At 31.7% G+C, this 14,961-nt stretch overlaps 1 protein-coding gene and 1 pseudogene across 1 annotated transcript; both read right to left on the bottom strand.

Moving 5' to 3' along the window:
• Positions 1-8,301: 8,301 nt before the first annotated feature.
• LOC123909179 (probable galacturonosyltransferase-like 3) lies at positions 8,302-11,727 on the bottom strand. Its single transcript, XM_045959956.1, has 2 exons — positions 10,312-11,727; positions 8,302-10,072 (listed from the first exon to the last, which is right to left on the bottom strand). Exon 1 carries the CDS (start codon positions 11,399-11,401, stop codon positions 10,385-10,387), a length of 1,017 nt encoding a protein of 338 aa, XP_045815912.1. The 5' UTR covers positions 11,402-11,727; the 3' UTR covers positions 8,302-10,072; positions 10,312-10,384.
• Positions 11,728-12,127: 400 nt separating this feature from the next.
• LOC123907318 lies at positions 12,128-12,837 on the bottom strand (annotated as a pseudogene).
• Between the last annotated feature and the right edge of the window lie 2,124 nt (positions 12,838-14,961).

Genomic DNA, 14,961 nt, shown 5'->3' with positions numbered 1-14,961 from the left:
TTATTGCTCCTTATCATGTGTCTTAGGTGCACAAGATAACATTGTCCTTTTTATAATTTGGGTGCTGTTAACATGTGCATACAGGGCACATGTTAATGTATCTATAATTAGAAATTTGCATTTAATATTACAAATAAATTTAATGCTTAAAAGATATAATACACATGTTTCGAGAGAATATTTCTATATTTATATTCTTAACATGTGCCTTAGATGCACATGTTAACATTTGCCTTATAATTATCTATTAACATTTTTCAAACATCTTAAAAAAAGTTTATAGTGTAACTAATGTGTTAGTTGAGTGTGTTCAAGCGTTGTTTTTAATTTTTATAGAGCAAATAAACGTAGTAAATAGGGTGTGTGTGAGACAAAGAAATAATTTGGACACATGTATATTCAATTTAGACTATGTTATTTAGTATTCCTTTCCTCCCTTTTTATAACCATCTATTAATATTTTTGACACATTAAAAAAAAAGTTGATAGTGTAAATAATATGTTATTCAAGTGTTGTTTTTAATTTTTATAGAACAAACATAGTAAATGGGATGTGTGTCTTGGACAAAGACATAATTTGGAGACATAATATCATATTCAATGTAGACTATGTTATTAAATACTCCTTTTGTCTTTTTATAATCACCCGTTGATGGCGGCTCTGCAAGTGCACAGAATCGCAATCAAGTAATAAAATGATAAGTTACCGTCCTTCATAGGGATTGTGCCAAAATTACTAGTTTCACTTAGGAATGGTTTTGCATTCGCTTTGGTGTTCGGATATAGTTGTGCTGATAAAATAAATTGCAGGAAAGTAAATAACTGAAAAATAAATAAAAGTGTGTGTGTGTGTCCACGTGGGGTGGTTAAGTATTTTCGAATTCCTCCCTTACTCCTGCTTGGTGGTTAATTCCCTTGTTCCCCTATATCAGGATTAGTCTTCTAAAATAGGTTCGGAAGCACTTGTTGCCTATTTCTATTACAAGCTGGTCAGAGCCTAGTTAGGGTTGCCTTTACTCTGCTTAAATATCCTCGCCTCATTCGGTTCCACTTACTCGTTTAAACTTTGGTATCATTACTCTTAAGGCTCAATGTGTCGCAAGCTGTCATGTGTTCCTCAAACTAGTCCTAACTCTGACTTCAGACAGAATTTATCGTTCTAGACTAAGCTTTCAATCCTATACTAAGACCTCGGATACTGAATTTAATGGTCTCATGTTGGACCTTAGCACACCGTCCTTCGTTCGGGATAACTACCTTCGTTTCCTATATGATATCCACTAGCTCCTTAGATTTTATTCTAATGTGATCAGTATTAAAATAAATATAAAAACCAGACAATAAAAGAGTTTCAATAGGAACAACTGAATTTATACCCAAATTATATAAAATCAAGCATTCGTAAGGAAGTTCATCGACTCCACCTAATCAAGAAAGAATAAATTACAAAGACAAAAAGAACCTTATTGGCCTTGGAGTTCCTTGGCCTCCTTGCCTCATCCTTAGAGTTCTCCTAACTCTAGAGTGAAGGATGAAGACTCTATTTATAGTTTTTCAGCTAGGTTTGGCTTTTTCTGCGCGTCCATCGCATCCAAAAATGGAGTTATTGAATTGGTTCACTGCAAAACACAGGAGCAATTAGCTGATATCATGACAAAACCTTTGAAGCTTGACACGTTTTGTGAACTCAGAAGCAAGATGGGAATGGTTGATCTTGTGTGCTTAAACTGAATTTGTTTCTTTTGTCTTTGTTTGTATGATTCAGTTTAAGGGAGGGTATGTTAATAGTTGTTAAGTGTTTTGGGTCTTGCCTTGTAATTGGGCCTTGTGTATTAAGCCCTTTAGTGTGCCTTGTGTGTCATGCCTATATAATGGCATTGTAAACTGATTTTGCAAATCAATGAATAAGCTGAAGCTGTTACAACAGGTTTCGAGATTGATTTCGATAGCTTCTCCTTCTCCCTTTCGTGCTATTCGATTACGCTTTTACGATGGTAATAGAGAAAGATCTTAGAGGAAGGGATGAAAAAATCACAGCAGCGGTGTGCTGGTGTTGAGATCAAGCTTGTAATCCTCTTCTTCTTTTTTTTATAATTAGTTTTCTTTTAAAAAAACAACATATAATAAATTAATATATGTGGCATTAAATAAATAAAGAAAAAAAAGCCACATGGACATGCCATGTCATTCATTTATTCAGTCCTAGTTATCTAACGAGGGCTAAAATTAGATAATCTTGACATTACAAAGGAAAAATCACAAAAAAAATATTTTACAGGAAGACAAATCAAAACTCGCTAACATGATAGGATGAAAAGACCTATTAAGTAAATGATTAGAAATTCAATTTCTGACTATTCTTATCTAACTGTAGAGACTCAATAAGAGTATAGGAATTTTTTTTAAAAAAAAAACTTGATATTTGATAAAAGAACCGACTAATTTGAGAGACCAATCACATCGTTCACTTCCAAGGACTCCATTTAAAGCTACAATTTTTTTCTTCTCTGTATCGATTAGTCTACCGAAATTGATATTAAAAGAAATCGAATCTGAGACCTTGAGAGAAGTACACCCTAAAATTTTAAGCCAAAGTCTAGGATGTATTTCATTTTGATTTTGATTTTTTGGTAACACAATCATCAACTATGTATTTCTAAATTTGATTTTAAGGGGGAGAGAGTTGGAGAAATCGACACGTGTGGAAGACGACTGAGGAACAAATAAACCAAAACAATAATGATGGTATGGGGTAGTTGGGGGACGTGTGTGTGTTTTTGGTATTAAAAAAAAATCGAAACTGAGACATTAAGAGGAGTATAATCTAAAATTTCAAGCCAAAGTATATGATGTATTTCATTTTGATTTCCTTTTTTTGGTAACATAATCATCAACTATGTAATTCTAAATTTGATTTTAAGTGAAAGAGAGTTGGAGAAATTGACACGTGTGAAAGACGAGTGAGGAATAAATAAACCAAAACAACAATGACGGTATGGGGTAGCTGAGAGATATGTGTGTGTTTGGTATTAAAAGAAATCGAATCTAAAACTTTGAAAGGAGTATACTCTAAAATTTCAAGTCAAAGTATAATATGATGTATTTCATTTTAATTTTCTTTTTTTGGTAATACAATCATCAACTATGTAATTCTAAATTTGATTTTAAGAAAGAGAGAGTTAAAGAAATTGATACAAGTGAGGAACAACTAAACTAAAACAATAACGACGGTATGAGATAGTTGGGGGACGTGTGTATTTGGTGTTATGTGTCATCCTATCCTATATGGTCCCTCCCTCCCCACCTTTATCCTTTTGATATCAATGATATGATTCCAAAGCTACCACCGCCAAGGAAACACCACCGACTTTGCTATTATTTTCTTTCATTTTTTGCATTCTTAGCTACTTGTAGGACTTCATTTTTACCTTTTCTAATTCGATAATGTAAGAAAAGAAATATATTTGTAATTCAATAATGTCATCGTAGAACTTGTCTTACCAAAAGAGAGGGACCATGTCTATTTATATCTTCTCAAGATCAGACCGTATGGGTTTCCACCTCGTTATAATATGGTTACAAATTACTATAAGGATGGATTCAAGAATTTCGAATGTAAAATTACACTCCTATATATATATTATACTCTATAAATACATGTTGATAAGTCATGTTGATTTATAGGTGATTTGGAGTGATCAGAATCGGTGACCGATGTTAACTGTGGAAGTATTTGTAAATATTTTATCATTTGACTTTACCTTCACAAAAAATATTCCGACAGGCAAAACTTTTCGATAAGGGTGGTAAAACGAGTCGAGTCTGTCGGGTTGGCCCATTTTCATATTTCCCTTTCCGTCAAGGGAGGTTTCGCCATATTGATTCTAGAATTTAGTTCTGCACACCTTTTGAAATCGTTTAGCAGGTGATTGCCGCAAGTTTCTTCACTCCAAAATGACTGAAATATAGCAATAGCTTTGGTAAATTATGCACGGTATAATCTATAATCTATAATCTATAATATGTAAAAAGTCAGACTTATTTGCCTTTCTCTCTCCTCTCCTCGTCATGCATTTGACATTTAATACTATTATTACAATATTAAATATTATATGGTTTTTTTTTAATTGTAGTGATAATTGTGTCATAATTGGTTTTAATAACACAAAATTATTCATGTCAAATTTTTTTCTCTATACATGATTTTGTCTAAACACTACAACTCACAATTTTCCAAATCTTTTCTTTTAGTTATTCCTCTTTAGTTATTTTACTAATTGTTATTGTTATTTATTTACTCGAATGTTTAAGAAAATGCCTCCAAAATATAACTCGATTTCTGGAATTTATTTCTGGAATTTATGATATATCTCCTTCAAAAAAATTATGAAATATTCTGGATTGTATTATAATCATACTGCAATTGGGTGTATTATGATTGCAGATATCATAATATTCATATAAATGAATCATATTCTTGATTGTATTATAATCATACTAATAGCAAAATTGGGTGTATTATGAATCATACACCCAATTTTGCTTATGTGATTCATTTAGCATTTATTGATATTTGTCAAATATTTATTCTTCATATTACTTCCTCATATATCAACCAGCTCCGTTAAATTATTATGGAAATATATTGATTGACTTTGACCAGAAAATGCATAATAATTCAAATGGTTACCGTATTTAAAATTTAAATTTAAAATTTAAAATTAATAATATAGGCTACGATTTATTTATATTTTGATAAAATAAGTTCCGAAATTTTAGTGATACATCTATCAATTTCTTTAATAGTTGTCGGTAGCCACACAATATAGTGTATATATATATATATATATATATATATATATATATATATATATATATATATATATATATATATATATATATATATATATATATATATATATGCAGTATGTTTCCATAACTAAGACCGTACCATTTTATGTTCTTCAATTTTCAGTATCATGTACTATTATTTTTCATATATGTATAATTTGAATTTGATTTTTTTTTCTTTTTCGTTGTTTCATTTTCATTGATTCTCTTTTTACTTAAATAAATTAATTAAATAATTTAAATATTATTTTTCAATTGTTGTTGACATTCATTTCCTCAAGTCAAATCCGATTTTGAAAGAAATTTGACCGGATTGATTTACTTCCCTCATTTAAATGCATTCATCAATTTCTCAATGATTTTTCATTAATGTTTTCGATTTGAAATAGGTTACCTTCCGTAACATTTAAATGCATTCATTCCTTAATACAATGAAATACTCCGTATTTTATTCCTTAATACAATGAAATATTGATGTAAAATGAAATATTAGCATTAACGTAAATTATTATTTATTAATGATTAATGATTTCCTTTAATTGATTGTGTTTTTTCTCTAAGTTTGTATCAACATTATTTTGCTATAAATATATAGTGCTATCATTCCTTGCATCATTCGTATGTATAATTCGTATGTATTTTCTTCTGCTTATAAACTTTTTATAATTTCATAATTTTTCTCATTCTAACTTTTTTGTCTGTTGGTTCTAATATAATGGTGCCAATTCTCTAATGAAATATGTAGATTCTAATTTTATTATGTGTAGCTACCGACAAAAGCAAATTGTTCCAAGTCTGTGACATTGGTGTGTGAAGTGTGAACTTTGATCATTCTCTTCTCTATTGATAACTCTACGGTATTTGTTCATTAATCCATCCTTTATTCTTTTCTTTTTCGTTAATTAGTTAATTTTAGTTGTTAATTTCTTTCAAAATTTGAATGTGATTTTTCTAATCCAAGTTTTTTTCTTTTTTTCAGATGATTCAAGGTTCCTCTTTGATGTTTTCAAGATTTTATTGTCAGTTTCAAGATTCATAAACTATCGATTTTGTTGTAATTATATTTGAATTAATTAGATTTTTGAAATGTTTACATGAAAGACATTTTTTATTATTGAATATGAACTTGAAATGATCACTTTCTCTAATAAATTCAGACAAGGAAACACAATAAGACATCCTATAAGCAGACATACACAATGTATTTATAGTAATAGAAAACATGTATACACTTAGGTCCTAAACTAAATTAGCCAAAGTTGTTAAAAGAGAAATAACTAGAGAGTGCAGCATTTTCTGTCGAAGAGGTACAAGTAACATGTTTGTCTTACATATAATCTTTCTACCTTGGCAGAAAATGTTTGAAATTTTAAAATTTGTAGCATATCATTTATGTCTAGCAGTTTATGTAATAATTAGAAATTGCTATAATTTTCAGGAGGTCGGGTGCCACTTAAGGGTCCAGCTATAGACACTATCCTTGCATCAATGAAATATTTTCTTCAAATTGGACAAGAGGTAATAAACTCTAAACTTCATGTTTGTGATTTGTGGTCATATAAATTATAGCACAATAATATATCCTTAAGGAACTTACAATTTTTCAGTTTAAATTAGATTTAGCATATATACTTTCATCAACTACCATTTTTTTCTTTCCGTTTGTCTATCATAAGTTATCGAGATAACTAGAATACCTAATCAAAGATCACTACAAAAGAAAGCATAGTCAATAGCTTTTCTATTAATTTATATTATTGCAGTGCAATGTTTTCGTCATTGTTGATTCAATTCAAGCACACTAAAAGAGTTTAAGGGACCTATTTTTTTAAGGATGTCTTCTTTGACATTTCAAGCACATCATAAGAGTTTAAGGGGCCTGTTTTTGTTGGTATGCTTTTCTTTTAAAGAACTATTCATATTAATGTTACTGAGATTAGAAAGTTTAGATCCCTTGGGATAGGTTGCAGGGTAGGCGTATTTGCAATTTATCGTTTCTCTAAGTGCTATATATTGATTTTACTTAACTTATCCCTTTCTTCACGTTAAGTAAATGACAGATATGTCGAGTTGCTTACAAACTGCGCTGTCATGACTCAATTGTAGAGATTATGCATAGTTTTCAAGAACCATTATTGTTAATTCAAATCTCAACATGGCGAGGCTCGAGATCATATTTGATATGAATAAGTATATAAGTATATTTCTAGAGGATTGAGGCTATAGATTTGGATGTTCTCTTTATAATGCTAAAGAAAAATAATCTCTTTTGTATATATTTTCAGACTTGCTAAGAAGTGAAAGGGGAAATAAGAAGAGTTAACTACAATTTCTTAATTGGAATGATTTTATTTTGTGCTAACCCTCACATGAATGATGTTTATCATCAATTTTGTTAGCAAGTTTATCATTTTTTTTATATAAAAAATAGAGTTCATATGTATGATGTAAATTTTTACGAAATTATTAAATAATCACGTTAACTTGTGCTTTAAGGACACTGGATAAAGTATTTAAATATATAAATTTTGTATTAAACACTATAGTAAAAAAAATTAATTTTAAAAAAGTTGAATACACAAATTTCAAAATATTATTTCTACTTTTGGCTTAGAGGCATATGATATATAGGTGTATGAGTCAAATATTGCATTTCAAATTATATATAAGTCGTTTTGACCATTCCATACAAATTAAAAAAATGTAATTAATTTTGTATGGAAAAGAAAAATTACGAGTTTATTTGACAAGATTATTGTTCCCTTATGATATAAGAAAGATGAATTAAATAATTGAAAGAAGATGAAGTAAATTAAACATAGGATAGGCGTTTTTTAATTCATCTTTTGAAACTCTTGATGTAAATGAGATACTTATAAGAAGATATGTCTTTTAAAGATGAATTAAGAATTAATAGATTGAAAACACACATGTAAATCTTCTCTCAGTAAGTTTAAAAGACTTTTCTTTTACAATAAGGAATGATAAATCAATATAAACAAAAGTCATGATTGAATACCACAAGATTTTATCATATAAAGAAAAAGTCTTTTAAAATCTCTTAAAATCCTAACCAAGTCCCTTATTTTGCTTTTATAAAAATCATAATCGAATACCACAAGATTTTTTTAACGCAAAAAAAAATCTTTTAAAATTAGTTAAAGAAACATATTTTCACATTTGGTTTAGACACAAAAATAAAACTTTGATCTTTTTATTCTAAAAACTAATCTTTGAGTAGTAAATTATTTATTTTTGGAATTTTGAATCATTTTTAATGATACGGAATGACATTTTCTTATTGGCATGGATATCCAGCGTTACTTATTATTCATATTCTATGTGATAATTTTTATTTTGTAAAAAAAAATGTTTATTTTTAGTCACATATTTTACCCGTGCTTGGCACGGGTTCGGATTCTAGTTGTATATCAACAAGGCCATCAATTATTTAATGCAAAGAATAATTTAATTAGTTGTCGTTTATTACATTAAATGACATCTAATTTACTTATGAAGCACACACACCTCTATGATTAGACATGTCGCGGTTTCAGACACTTTCTATGAAGGGTTGCAGAAGACCCACCTAATCATTTGCTCAAAAGTCGGATAGATAGCAAATAACACAAAAATCTGCATGAAGTACATACATATTGTAAAGAACCTACTCCCCCCCTAAGCATACAATGAAAGCACTCAAAAATAAAAACACCACAGTGAAGCTCCTGGTATGTGCACCACTTAACTACCTCCCATGCACATCATAGGCTCCCTCATCCAATCCAACACAGAAGCATCGTGACTTCTTTCAATTTTAAGCATAAGCCAACTCCAGGCCAAGAGTTTGCATTTAAAATAATTGCATACTGACAAACAATCTTCCCTTCCAACACCATTTGTTCCTAGCTATCCATAAGGACCAAATTACAGACAACCACACTACTAGGTGCCTAGTCTTTTTCCACTTATTCCCTGTAAACATCCCACCGTGTTGCATAAAATGATCCACCGCGGTTGCTGCGAATGTGCCTTCAAAGCCAAGCCACCTATAGATAGATGTCCACACACCATACGTGAACGGACAGGAGAATAGTACATGAATACAACTCGCAATATCAGACAAACAAAACACACATAAAATGCTAACTGCGTTAATAATTCCTTTTGCATATGTTCCTTCGTTGTAATTCTATTGAGAAGAACTCTCCATCCATGAATAACAAACTTTGTTGGTGCTGAACACTTCCAGAGCTTCTTATAAGCGTTACACTTACACTGTCCTTCATCACCTTGATCCTGAACCAGCAACTCTTGCAGCAAATTATGCGGATTTAACAGAAAAACCAGCAGCTATATCATACTTCCAGACCCATTTATCAACTGATCCGAGGCTCACAGCCACGCCAGCTAGCATCTCTTCTAACTCCATCAGTTGAGCCTCCTCCCAGACATATAATCTTCTCCGTCAACAATGATTCCATCTGTCGCCAGCATTAGACACAGGCCAAAGAGAAGTATTTTGTTCTCTTTCAAAAAATGTTTTTAAGGCCTCAACATCTCTCATGGTGAAATAATTTTCTTTTCACAACTGCTATTCACTTCTTTGTGACTAATGAATTTATGATCCATAAGTTCCCATTATTTAAGACAATTGCAATAGGGTCAATCAAAATAATGTAACCAAGCAAAGCAATAATTACAAAAACAAAAAAGTTTCACTAAATTTTGAAATTCAGAGCTTGAATGGCAGGTGTATACCACTTTGAATTGCTTGGCAATGGTAAAACAGAAAATTTAGAATGCATCAATAATAATAACCATGGTGAAGACAAAGAAAAAATGGTGAATCTGAATCTATAATCATCTTCTCAAATCCAAAAGGAAAAACATAGCACCAAAAGCCATGGTGATGCACAACAATAACCAAACATCTAAATGCCTAATCTAAATCAAAAAAAAAAAAATACCAGCTTTCGATTCCACCATGAATAACTCTTCAATCCCTTTCCACTTGGATATACCCTTCATTAAATGGACCTAGTGTGTGTGCCGATTTTGTGGCACACACAGCTTGCTGCCTTGCCGTGCCGATCATCATCAAGGTGTGAATGAATGATCAACAACAACATAAAGTAGCAGTCCATCTCAAATCATCATTGAGGTTTTTGTACAGCATTCATTCAATTCAAATCCATTATATACATATCCCATAAGAACTCTGAAATCCAAAATGATAGAATAATATTAGATAACTAAAACATACCATTACTATCGCTATTCTTTAACACTACTCTTAACGACTAAAGTTAGTAATGAATTGTTAATGCTAATATTTTTCTCATTCATCAGGAACTTTGAACACCCTGGTCCTTTTACTCTTTAACCCTGAACTAGATAATTGAATTATAAACGGTAAAATTGACTACAAAATCCATCTAGAGAGGAAAAGTGATTAACCATTTCATTAACCCTTTGGTCGAACATATCTACAACAACCTCCAGCATTTTTTCATTCTTCATCAAACCCTAATTAGGAATCATTAAACAAGGACGGAGAATGGCGAAAGAGATCATAAGGAGCCCACAAACTATCCAACGGACAAGGCTTCTTGGAATCAATTCTAAGCCATGGCTTCCCTTTTCCACTCCAATGCAAAAGACTGACCGGACCGGGATGCAAATCACGGCAAAGCCCTTCCACATTATCACCACCAAGACCATGCTGATTCCACCTATGCTCCACTCTCTCCACATTACCTGCAAACACCAAAAGAAACGGCGGAAGAGATCCAAGTTCATAGATCCGACTCCGTTTCTGGATCCGCATCCAGTTTTCAAGCTTCTCAGTGTATCTTCCTTCACGCCATTTCCATAGATCAATCACCATTACACCAGTGTTAAAGTAACATGCATCGCGTCCTTTAAACGACGCCGCATAAGTAGGATTCGACCAGAACCGGTGAGTGAAGTAGTTAGTGAAGTTCGCGTGACAATACTCCGGTGCGCCAAGCACGTGATCTCCTAAATCGATACTCCAAAGTTTCGCCACGTCGTCAACGACGATTAGGTCTGAATCGAAGTAAATAATTCGCTGAGCGGTCGCCGGAACAAGATCGGCGAGGTACATACGCGCGTAATTGAGTGGCTGATCAAGCGCGCGGCGAATCGAGTACGAGATCTTTCCTCTAACAAGATTTGAATCGAAGTGATAGATGTGGAAATTCAGATACGGGAACGTTGAAATGATTATACGACGAAGCTCTTGTCGGCGACGGTGCGTGGTTGTGACGAAGTGGAAAACTACGTTTTCTGGACATGAAGCGTGTTGAAGAACGGAGAAGACTCCGGCGATGGAGCCACGGAGGTAGGTAGCGTCGAGTGTCATTGCAATGTGGATGACGGAGGATGTTTCGCTTGGTGGACATTCTCTACCGTTGCGGAATGCTGGTGCTTCACGGAATAACTGGAGGAGTTCGGCGGAGGAAAATGAAAAAAGTGCGGCGGAGAAGATGAAAAACGCGAGGTAGCGCGTGAGTGTCGGTGACATGGTGGTTAAGTGGAAGATTTGATTTGAGAGTTTGAGAGAGTGAAGTGAAGAATGAAAAAGAAGAAGAGAAGAGTGTTGTTAGTTATTGTTATTTTTGAAGGGTGAGGGTAGTTTTGGTAATTTGGTGGTTAGTAGTAGTAATTGGATTGGTGTGGGGTTTGGGGGTGGAACAGTGTGGTTGGTAAGATGCCAGGCTGGAAAGAATAAAAGAGGATTCAGCTTCTTCTTGTTATTACAGACCCTTATCGGGGTTGTGTGTTACTGTGTCGTCCGTGAGTGAAGCGGTGAGATATGAAATAGAATAGATTAATGAACGGTTGTTAATTGAAGGTGGGATTGAGATTGTGATTATGATGATTATCCGGTGGGATTTGTCCGCACTTCATTATCGCGATTCACGACTCAATGAATGAATGAATTGTGGGGACAATACATTAATATTACTATATTATTACTACTATTAATAGATTGATTGATGTTTGTCATTAAATCACCGTGAGAGGTCGCTTTTTTGTTTTTATATGTTTGTGATTTGTTTGTACAGGATTTATAAGTAACCAGAACATCGACTCGTGCGTGCACAGGTCTAATTAGCCGTAAGATATGTAATTATAAATTACGATATGATAATTGCAATAATATAAGGTATGTGAAATTTTTTGAGTAACATTAAATGATAGTTCAACAATAATTTTGGATAAATATTTATACAAAGGAATGTATATTACGGAAGACTTTCTTATAGACCATATTCGAAGTCTTAGTCGAATCTTCTCCTTCATCGTAGATGATCAATATTTTTAATCCTTCTCCAGAAGTAACACTTGAAATCGCAACATACAGTTGACCATATGAAAACACTGGCGACGGAAGATATATTCAACATACTTTAAAGATTGTCTCTGACTCTTATTAATAGTAATTGCAAAAGAAATCATTAAAGGAGATTGTCTCCGTTGAAATTTAAAAGGAATTCTTACGTCAGATGGTGTCAGAGAAAATCTATGTATGAAAACCTGATCACCAATATTACTTCCTGAAATAATTTTTCCTTCAAGAGCACGTTTTCCCAATTTTGTAATAATAAGTCTTGTTCCATTGCATAATCCTAATTTTTTATTCAAATTCCTTAATAGCATAACAGAAATTTCAATTTCAACTTTAAGTCTCAACTTGTGATTTGGGAGTCCCGACGTAGAAATCGTGTTAAAAAATTCGGGAGTATGGACATAATCCACTGTTTGACCATCTACATTTTTTGTGAGTGGACTATCATAACTCAAATATGTTTTTTCTTCACCAGGAATTAAATCCAACATATAATCATTTATTGTGTCGACTATTGAATTTTTAGGATCTAATATAGCTCTATTTTGGAAATACGTTATATCGTTCATGTTTTGTAAAAGTTGGGGATATGTGCTTTCAACTATAGAAGCAAGAGGATCACCTGATTTGGAATCAATAAATCTGATGGAATGTCAAGTTCTAAATCATCGTCGTTGTCATCTTCAATTTCTCCATCGCCAACACCCAAAACTTATTCAGAAAACAATCTTTTTTGATCTGGAAAGGTTAGGATACATTGTTAGCAAAAGAACAAATGTGAATCAGTGATTTTTTTTCGTAATTAATAATATAGTCACGTTGATAAATACCTGAAATCAACTACTATTTGCATAAATATCACCTTGATATATATTTGCAGTAATACGATCAACCATACTCCTCAACATGAATAAACTTTTAAGTTCAGAAAGACATAAAAAAAGTATATTTTTCTTAGCATGTTTAGTTAAAAAAAGTAACTTTTAAGTCCAATAATTTTTTTTCTTTCCGTAAAAAAAATAACACTAAGAAAATGGTTAACATGTGTAGTTAATTAGTTTTGTCAAGAAAAAAAAAAGTTTTGTTAATTACTAATTAGTAAAAAATATTGAATTAGGATAAAAAAATGTAAATTTTTTCGAAAAATAAAACACTAAGAAAATGTATGATCTGATGATTTGCTAGATTTTTAATTGTTTAAACTGTGCAATGTAATTTGATGGTGTTTAATTGTTGTATGAAATTTTTCCTATGAAAATCGATAGTGCTTATCAATTATTGCAGATAATTATAATTACAATTGGTATACTTGCTATGGTTGTTGAAAATATTGCTTTGCACTAAAGGGTCGCAGGTTCGAATCCTAGTCAAGGCAAAATTGTATTATTTTTTAATAAAAATTGCAAGATAAAATGGAGGGAAAACGGGGAAAACAAATTAGTGTTTAAGGTTTGCTTGTGTATACAAGCTTATAATATAAAAGATATGATATACTTTTAAAATTGATGTTGCTTATCAATTATTGCACATAATTTTAATCACAATTGGTCAGTGGCGGAGCTAGCCCGAAAAATTGGGGCGGGCCGCTACAAATATAAATCGAATATGCAAAAGAAATTACTAAAAAAAAGACATATCATATTGAGAGTCTGTCTAGTATGGATATTTCAAAAATAGTCAAAAGGTGGACCATTAACATGTTTATTAAATAAATTTTAAAAATATATTATGAAATATATTTTATGTCAAATGTGTAAACTTCATACTTTTTAATTAGTTTTTGTATTTATGTTTATAATATTATATGCATCTCTCTAACAAAAATTTAAATTTTTTTAAAAAAAGATTGATCAAATATGAATTTTTATGCACAAACTCTATTTTAAATAAAAATTTGAGTAATTTTTTCTCCAAAATAATATACTTGAATACTTCGACAAAATAAATTACACATTTTAAGACATCTATAAATTATTAAACAATAAAACATTAGAAGGGATGCTTAAAAAAATAAATTAAAAAAGTATATTTGAATCATTTGAATTCTGGGACGTACAAATAGCGGGGGTTTTAAACCCCCGTATAATGAAAACCTGTTAAAGAATATTGGATTTTATGGTTTGAAACCCCCGCAAAACAAAATATAACAAACTACACAGATAATTTAGCGGGGGTTTATAACCGCCGCTATACCTATGAAAAAAATTAAAAATTCTGGGGCGAGCCATGGCCCTGTCCAGCCCATGAAGGGCTCCGCCCCTGCAATTGGTATACTTGCCATAGTGGTCGGAAATATTGCCTTGCATTGAAATGTTGCAGGTTTGAATCCTATTCAAGACAAAATTGTATTATTTTTTAATAAAAATTGTAAGATAAAATGGAGGAAAAACAAATTAGGGTTTTGGATTTGCTTGTGTATGCAAGCTTATAATATAAAAGACAAGACCATTTTTATTTTATAGGTCGGTTTTGTACTGGTTTTTGTCAATATTAAAGTTGAATTCAGCTCACCGATTTTTTGAATCGCATCCCAAAATTTATGATCGGTGAGTCGATCTCAACTTTAATATTCATAATTGACGATGTGTACTGTATTTGCACAAAGTAATCAACGTTTAAATATAGTAACGCTATCGGCTAAATTATCTCAATTTTGTAGTATATTAATTGATGTTGGCAAAATTGACTTAACTTAATACTCTCTCCGTCCTATTTTATAAGAATTATTTTGA

This window comes from Trifolium pratense, linkage group LG2, assembly GCF_020283565.1.
Source record: "Trifolium pratense cultivar HEN17-A07 linkage group LG2, ARS_RC_1.1, whole genome shotgun sequence".
Taxonomy (NCBI): domain Eukaryota; kingdom Viridiplantae; phylum Streptophyta; class Magnoliopsida; order Fabales; family Fabaceae; genus Trifolium; species Trifolium pratense.
Note: the sequence above shows the minus strand (reverse complement) of the source record. Positions and strands in the feature narration are given on the sequence as shown.